Below are 8,700 nucleotides of genomic sequence, written 5' to 3'. Positions count from 1 at the left end.
AGCTCTGCACACACACACACACACACACACACACACACACACACACACACACACACACACACACACACACACACACAGGCTTCCAATATGGCGGACTTATACTCTCCCCATAGCGGCTTTCGCTGATGTTCCTGCTGTCCAATCACAGAGCGCGATGTCCAAAAGTAGGCGGAGCAATCTCGGCACGCGTTAGCGGTGTACTTCCGGTTGAGAACTCGTCCTCTGTGAGAAGCGCAACGTGAGTAGGGATGACTTTAATAATCAGAATTTAAATTGGCGCTGGTTTTTAGATTTTTTTCATACTGAGCCCTGAATAAACCCACCATTCATACATGTTATAACTACAGCCGTCGAAATACCAGGACGTCCCGGGTTTATTTTAACGCTGCATGGCTTTTGAATGGCGTGCGCGTGCGTTTGTGCGCGTGCGTGTGTAATGCTAGCTAGTTTGTCAGTAGCTATAGAGTCCTTGACAATCCGGGACGTCTGGGGTCACGTGACTCGCCTAGAGCTTCCTAAAAGCGTGTATTTTGTTTAGCAAAGTCATCTAGGGTCGTGGATACTATATTTTATGCATGTTAATGTTTTAATGATGACACATTTTACACACTTGATGTCCTCTCTGCTCTGCATCTCTCTCTCTCTCTCTCTCTCTCACTCTCTCATGGCTCCTCAGCATGGGTAATGTGTTGGCTGCCAGTTCTCCCAGTCCACCTCCACCAGTGCAAGCTGGGCCGGGGTTGGTTTCTGTCCCTGCTGGTTTCACCATGCCGGCCGTGTCCCCAGTCTCTCCGGCTTCCTCTGGGAAAGAGGAGAGCGAGCCAGCGCTGCCCAACCCTGGAGCTTTTGAGGAGTTCCATCGAAAATGCAAAGGTGTGAAGCACGTCCTCCTCCGGTCATCTTCCTTCCTGTGTCATGACGCTTTACGCTTAAAGCAGAAGATAAAAAACACAATGAAAGGGCATCTCACGGTATCATTCTTCAAATGGCCCAAATTGAAGCCTCATTAAATTAAATTCAGTTTATTTGTATAGCGCTTTTAACAGTGGACAGTGTCTCAAAGCAGCTTTACAGAAGTATAGAAACATAGAATAAAAATAATAAAGTTAAGTTACTATTTATCCCGAACATCAGCAAGCCTGAGGTGATGGTGGTGAGGAAAAACTTTCTGAGATGATCTGAGGAAGAAACCTGGAGAGGAACCAGGCTCAGAAGGGAACATCATCCTCATTTGGGTGACACTGGACAGGAAATAATGTAAATGTAAATAATGTCCTTTCTGCAACAGCAACCAAGAGCTCTTGAGGAACTAATAGGTCAGTGTAGTTACTGAGGTCATTATAGATGACTTTAAACTCAAACAGCTTCCAAACCTTCAGCTTTTAATGGGAAGACCTCTAAAGTTTCTGCCTTACCTCGGTGACTTGCACTCAGCTCCACTGCATTCTGGTACTCTTGAGTCCAGTGTTTTGTTGTGTCCACTTCTTCTTCTTCTTGTGCTGGACTTCTCAGTCTGTTTCAGTTTAATAAAAGTGTTTAGTACAGAGAATTATTTTGAGCAATAATGATCCCTTTTAGCAGACTGTTTGTTTACCAGACTGGAGAACGAGTGTAACTTTTATTCGTTCATTTAGAGCTTTAATACCACAGCAATTCATATTTAATAAAGAACGGGATATTTATAGTTTCATTTACATTACAGCAGCTTTAATCAGGCTTTTCTTTTCTTTTCTTTTCTTTTCTTGAAGTTAAAATTAAAACTTCAGCTTGGAGCAGCTTTACTGCTGATGGTGACAGTGGAGACTGTAGAACTCTGTGTGTGTGTAAGAGTGTGTGTCCATTATGAGGCGTGTCCATCATACACACCCCTTTGTGTGAGCTGCTACTATACAAGAACGGTCACACCTTCTGACCAATCAGATTCAAGATGCTCTGAAACAAGTCCATCGACCAGAACACATCAACAACTCCTTCAAAGTGTATACTGAATGATCTGTTTTGTCTTGTAGAGGTGTTTCCCATGCAGATGGAAGGCGTCCGGCTAACGGTCAACAAGGGCGTCAGCAGCTTTTTCCAGGTCTGTCTGCTGTCTCTGTTTTGATCCATGGTTTGTTTTTGGAGTTTTATAATAAAGATTAAACCTATAGAGTAAATACAAATACTGTACAGTGGTGTGTCCACTGTGTGACCGCATGTGTTCCAGCGTTAAGCATTAAATATCTAATGACACAGTGTGTGTTCCACTGCTGCTGTGATGTCAGGAGATCCATCAGATCTCTTACGGCAGGTTTTAAAGGAAACCTCAAACCTTTAAACCTCAGACTCTGTTTCCTTTTGGTTCTAAACTTTATATAATGCTTGATTTGTCATTTTTAATGACTTCAGATAGAGGTGGTAGATGTGATTATGTATTAAACCATGTGATTATCAAAATGTTTTAGAGAGAGAGAAAGAAAAATGATGCACATGTAGGTCATGGTCAGTGTTTATCTCTAGCTCTCTCACTGAGCTGCCTTCATGCTTGTCAGTCTCACGTCACTGTGTTAATGAAATGGTACTTTGTTTCTTTTTGTCTCCACAGGTCAATCACACCATCATGCTGAGCACCATGGGAGACTCCAGTTATAGATTTGGCGCTACATATGTAGGAACCAAGCAGACCGGACCTGCAGAGGTAAAATAAAAAAAAAAGTGTGAGATGGTCTAACAAAGAGTTACAGAGAGACATAGAACTTCCATTTTATTTTGCAACAACAATGCAGTGTAGAGTTTTTGACCAGATCCGGGTCATGGCACCAATTTATTCCCATTTTTGCTATTGCACATAAAACCCATGTAATTAGTTGGAATGGGATGCTGTGTTGTTGTTGTTGTTGTTGTTGCATTAGCTTAAGATTACATATTGTACATTTAAAGTGTTCTGAATGCATATGGAGAAGCATACTCATTAATATCCATTAAACACATCTATCAGATGAATGCCTGAACTTTAAGTAGATTGTATACATGCTTCATGATGTCGCTGATGTATCTGCCTTTTCCAGGTGACATGGGAGCTTTACATATATCTCAAATAACTCAAATTCTCTTGACATGAGTAGGGAAAGAACCTTCATTTGGTGAAAAGTCTTCAGGTGCTTCAGCAGGAATTTGGACCTGAACACACACATCTGATCATTCGGGAATCTTTTCTTTTCCAAAAGCTCCACTTTCTTTAGTGAAGGCTTCTCTTTCCACTAAATGTTGGAGTGTGGGACTGTGGGGATTAATGATCATTCAGCTAGTGAGATCAGACACTGATGATGTAAGAGTGAGGAGGTCTGGGGTTCAGTCGGTGAGAATATTTACGCATGAGAACTCTGTCTGTTCTCTAGGCATTTCCAGTTCTCGTGGGCGACATGGACAACACGGGCAGCCTCAACGCACAGATTATTCACCAGATAAGCAGCAGAGTGCGCTCCAAACTGGCCTTCCAGGTGAGCGTGTGATCAAATGAACAGAATCTTTTATCCAGGCGTAGAAAACTTGTCCCGCTTCTTTTAAGCTCCTGTCGCTGGTGTAACTTTCCTCCTTGTGTAAATCAGACGCAGCAGCAAAAGTTCGTCAACTGGCAAGGAGACGCCGAGTTTAAAGGAGAAGACTTCACAGCTACAGTAACTGTAGGAAACCCAGACATGGTGATGGGATCAGGTAGAGTGTGTGTGCGAGACTGTGTGTGTGTGAGAGAGAGAGAGAGATTGCGCACGTGTGTGTGTGTGTGTGTGTGTGTGAGAGAGAGAGAGAGAGAGAGACAGAGTGAGAGAGACTGTATGTGTGTGAGAGACTGTGAATGAGACTGTGTGTGTATATGTGAGTGAGAGTGAGACTGTTTCAACAAGAGTGTGTGTGAGACTGAGGGAGACTTTGTGTGTGTGACTGTGTGTGAAAGAGAATGTGTGTGAGAGAGACTTTGTGTGTAAATGACTGAGATATGGTGTGTATAAGTGACTGAGAGATGGTGTGTGTGTGTGTGTGTGTGTGAGAGAGAGATGGTGTGTGTGTGAGAGAGAGATGGTGTGTGTAAGTGACTGTGAGATGGTGTGTGTGTGTGTGAGAGGGATGGTGTGTGTAAGTGACTGTGAGATGGTGTGTGTAAGTGACTGTGAGATGGTGTGTGTAAGTGACTGTGAGATGGTGTGTGTGTGTGTGTGTGAGAGAGATGGTGTGTGTAAGTGACTGTGAGATGGTGTGTGTGTGTGAGAGAGAGATGGTGTGTGTAAGTGACTGTGAGATGGTGTGTGTGTGTGTGAGAGAGAGATGGTGTGTGTAAGTGACTGTGAGATGGTGTGTGTGTGTGTGAGAGAGAGATGGTGTGTGTAAGTGACTGTGAGATGGTGTGTGTAAGTGACTGTGAGATGGTGTGTGTAAGTGACTGTGAGATGGTGTGTGTAAGTGACTGTGAGATGGTGTGTGTAAGTGACTGTGAGATGGTGTGTGTGTGTGTGTGAGAGAGAGATGGTGTGTGTGTGTGTGAGAGAGAGATGGTGTGTGTAAGTGACTGTGAGATGGTGTGTGTAAGTGACTGTGAGATGGTGTGTGTAAGTGACTGTGAGATGGTGTGTGTAAGTGACTGTGAGATGGTGTGTGTGTGAGAGAGAGATGGTGTGTGTAAGTGACTGTGAGATGGTGTGTGTAAGTGACTGTGAGATGGTGTGTGTGTGTGTGAGAGAGAGATGGTGTGTGTAAGTGACTGTGAGATGGTGTGTGTGTGTGTGAGAGAGAGATGGTGTGTGTAAGTGACTGTGAGATGGTGTGTGTAAGTGACTGAGATGGTGTGTGTGTGTGTGAGAGAGAGATGGTGTGTGTAAGTGACTGTGAGATGGTGTGTGTAAGTGACTGTGAGATGGTGTGTGTGTGTGTGAGAGAGAGATGGTGTGTGTAAGTGACTGTGAGATGGTGTGTGTGTGTGTGTGTGTGTGTGTGTGTGTGAGAGAGAGATGGTGTGTGTGTGTGTGAGAGAGAGATGGTGTGTGTAAGTGACTGTGAGATGGTGTGTGTAAGTGACTGTGAGATGGTATGTGTTTGTGTGAGAGAGAGAAGGTGTGTGTGTGTAGTTTGTGTGTACTGAGTGTTTGTTTCTCAGCCTTGTTGTTTCCTCATGGTCAGCTCTCCCAGACTGTATGTAGAGAATGTGATGTGAAGGGTCACTGAGTGGTCTTCTCTTGTTCTCAGGTATTGTTGTAGCTCACTATCTCCAGTCCATCACTCCGTCCTTGGCACTGGGAGGAGAGCTGGTGTACCACCGCCGGCCTGGTGAAGAGGGAGCAGTGATGTCTCTGGCAGGGAGATATACAGGTCAGTGTACAGGATATACAGAGATATAAATCTAAACTCTGTACAATATTAACAGTCCAGGACTGCAAAAAAATTCAATACAGTCAAATCTAATAATACTGGAACTCTAGCATCCTCCACAGGTCACCATAGAACACCAGTAAGATTATTTTTTTCCTTCCACTAATTTCAGGATTTCTATTACTTTGCTCATTTTGACCATTAAAAAGAAATGAATGTAAAGCTAGGTTTAATCATTGTAATAGATTTAATAGGCAAATCAGAGCTTGAGCATGTGAGTGACCATCGCGCAGTGTGAATGACCAAAAACACGCTCTGAGAGCCGACGCCTGTGAAATATTTGGCATGCTAAATATCTGGACCTGTCGGCGACTCAAAGTCCTGCAGTGTGAAAGGAGTTCTGACCGAAAAATACCTCGGCGATGACCTACAGCCAATGAGAGAGCGAGATACAGGGCAGCGGTCAGTTCGGGGAGGAGTTATAGACCACAATATCAGCGAGCTTGGCTTGCACAGTTTATAGAGTTTATAGGTTTCTATCAGAAAATAATGTCTTAAATATAGTTCTATCAGAATAAATACGCTTCACAAATACATCAAACAGATATAAAGCAGAAATAGTTACTTGACCAGCCGCATCAGCAGCAGGACACTGCAAAATGATTCATTTGTTCAATCATGCAGAACGCACAATCCTTGTTCCCCGCACTGACCATATGGACTGCAAATGAGAACTCTGATCTCACGTGTGATCTTGTGTTATTTCCTTATTATTTTTGTCGTACGTTCGGTTGAGAAACGCAGTTTGTGGACCAGACAGAGTTGTGGAAGATTCTTCCTATTGTGATGTCCTGCAGTGTGAAAGCTCCTGTCACCGATCCATGGAGCAGTGTGAACACAGCAGACACTGAATGATAACACAGATAGCCGTGTAGCGTGAACACATCCGTGATCTGACCACTCTGAAAATCGTGCAGTGTGAACCCGGCCTTCGTTCCCAATCTGTTTAACAACAGTGTTCGTGTACAGAGAGAGGTTTCACTCTACAGCGTTAATATAACAAATTAAATCCAAGCCTAGAATAATCCTTGTACACATTCAGTACATTTTAATCCACATCAAATCCAAAAGCTCCTACCTGTGTACATCATTTTCCTTCTCTGTCCAGGTTCGAATTTTATTGCCACACTGACCCTCGGAGGAGCTGGTGCCCATGCGTCATATTATCACAAAGCCAACGATCAGGTACAGTTTCTTACAGTAGTGATTTACTTTCATCAGTCTTTGGTTATTCTTTTAAGATCACAACTGTTATTGTGTACTAGATAACACAAAATAAAGATCTACTCTGTTGTGATGTGTAGCTGCAGATTGGTGTGGAGTTTGAAGCCAGCACTCGTATGCAGGAAACAAACGTATTGTTTGGTTACCAGCTAGACATCCCAAAGGCCAACCTGCTCTTTAAAGGTCGGTGAAGCATCATGATATTTTACGTTTTAACCCTTTTACTGGTCACTTTAAGTTTCTAACTTATTAATGGATACACAAAAGCATCATGTAATGAATGAAACACTCCAGGGTGTGATGAGTTACTGTTGCCTCCTTGAAGTGGATCATTTTCCTATAGCCTTGCCTCCTAAAGTGTTTTATTCCACTTGTACAACAGCCATTTACCAGATAGTACACATTTTCTAAAGAACAACACGTCATATAGCTCCCAAAAATATGACCAATACTCAGCGTATGTAAACTGTACAGCTGCTTACAAAGAACTGACCCAAGCCAAGCATTCCATGTCAAGGCTCCTCACAGGAAGTCGTGCCACCAAGCTTGGGCTAAAAATAGAACAGATCACAGAGAATTCACATGCTGAGGTTCCACTGTAATGTGAATTCACACAAATGAACCAGCTGAAAATTTTACTTCCCCTCGAAAACATGATGTAGAAGAAATACTAGACATGACGTTTAGATAGACACCATAATTCATAATCCAAGCGGCATGAGAACAGGGTCAGATACACTGGAGGACTTGTGTCTGAAATGTATTAGGTGATATAGTCATATAGCGTATTGAACATTGTATAATAATAAACCCACATGTCTGTTTTCTTCTTCTCGGCAGGTTCTATAGACAGTAACTGGGTCGTAGGAGCAACGCTGGAAAAGAAACTGCTGCCTCTTCCACTGTCTCTGGCACTTTGTTCTTTCCTCAACCATCGTAAAAACAAGTTCCAGTGTGGGTTCGGCGTGACCATCGGATAAGTTGGCTGTTCAGAGTTGACGTGAACAGGGGCTGAAACTCTCACACTGCTGTTTTAGGAATCAGCCACATGTGGACACTCATACAAAGTGCACCATCAATTTATCTTTATTTTTTTTATATATATATATGTATATGAATGTGTCTCAGTCACTGTTTCTATATAAAGAAGAATCCGGGAAGTAACTGCAGTAGTATATATTTGACCATTTTCCTGCAACGTCCATTTCATAAATTATTTTGCAAAGAAAATGTAAATCAGCTGATTCCTGAATGAAGAAATGTTGAGTGGACGGTCTGAAAGGACAGTCTGCTAATCAGTTCTTGGTTATTTTAGGTATGATTGTAATCTTGTTTGTTGTTTTTTTGTTAACTCTCTCTCTCTCTATTATATTTTGATCTAAATTAAACATTTATTTCTTTTGTTAGGTCCCCTTTCATTTTTACAATTTCTCTTACTAAAGCTACATATATTAAAATGAATGGACATCAATACTGTTTCCTATCTACTCAGATCATTTGTGTGGTTGAGAGTGAGTGAGAGACTGAGTAGAAGGATTTAGATTTTAGTTTAGATGTCAGCTTTTTAATAAGAAGATTCTTTGTAATGGCAGTCCTACTGAGAAACTGGTGTACTGATGTTTAACCAGGACCTTTGCTGACCATGAGCTTCGTTTGTCATGGTGAATTTGATTATGGTTATAAGGTATGGCATAATAACGGGCCAACTGGACAATGGTTCATTTAACAACAAAAAGACAGATCATTTTGGTTTCGAACGTATTCACCCTCTCTAATTCCATCCTTGGTATAAGCACATTGTCTTCATTCGTGTCTGTTTTTCGCATGGCCGTAGCAAATATCACACTTTTTTGCTAGGCAGAGAGCATTAAACACACATGCTAAACTTTTTAAAAATAGAAAATTATACAAGACATGTATATGGCTTTATTGAAATACACTACTCACAAAAAGTTAAGGATATTTGGCTTTTGGGTGAAATTTATGGAAAATGTAAAAAGTTCACACTACAGTGATATTATATCATGAAAGTAGGGCATTTAAGTAGAAGCTGCAATGGTGATTTCCTCATCTCAAATAATT

General features: G+C 42.0%; 1 protein-coding gene across 1 annotated transcript; it reads left to right on the top strand.

Annotated features, from left to right (window-relative positions):
- The first annotated feature begins 84 nt into the window (after positions 1-84).
- On the top strand, positions 85-8,024 carry tomm40l (translocase of outer mitochondrial membrane 40 homolog, like). Its single transcript, XM_058404596.1, has 10 exons — positions 85-238; positions 677-873; positions 2,010-2,077; positions 2,582-2,674; positions 3,375-3,476; positions 3,585-3,690; positions 5,212-5,334; positions 6,503-6,579; positions 6,699-6,801; positions 7,459-8,024. The coding sequence occupies exons 1-10, from the start codon at positions 126-128 to the stop codon at positions 7,596-7,598; spliced, it is 1,122 nt and encodes a 373-aa protein (XP_058260579.1). The 5' UTR covers positions 85-125; the 3' UTR covers positions 7,599-8,024.
- Positions 8,025-8,700: the final 676 nt, after the last annotated feature.

Source organism: Hemibagrus wyckioides, linkage group LG12, assembly GCF_019097595.1.
Source record: "Hemibagrus wyckioides isolate EC202008001 linkage group LG12, SWU_Hwy_1.0, whole genome shotgun sequence".
Classification (NCBI taxonomy): domain Eukaryota; kingdom Metazoa; phylum Chordata; class Actinopteri; order Siluriformes; family Bagridae; genus Hemibagrus; species Hemibagrus wyckioides.
Note: the sequence above shows the minus strand (reverse complement) of the source record. Positions and strands in the feature narration are given on the sequence as shown.

Excerpts from the sequence above, each read along its gene's own strand:
- tomm40l (XM_058404596.1), top strand. The coding sequence starts at position 126 with ATGTTCCTGCTGTCCAATCACAGAGCGCGATGTCCAAAAGTAGGCGGA. Across the intron at positions 239-676 it reads TCCTCTGTGAGAAGCGCAAC|CATGGGTAATGTGTTGGCTG; the intron begins GTGAGTAGGGAT and ends ATGGCTCCTCAG. Across the intron at positions 3,477-3,584 it reads GCTCCAAACTGGCCTTCCAG|ACGCAGCAGCAAAAGTTCGT; the intron begins GTGAGCGTGTGA and ends TGTGTAAATCAG.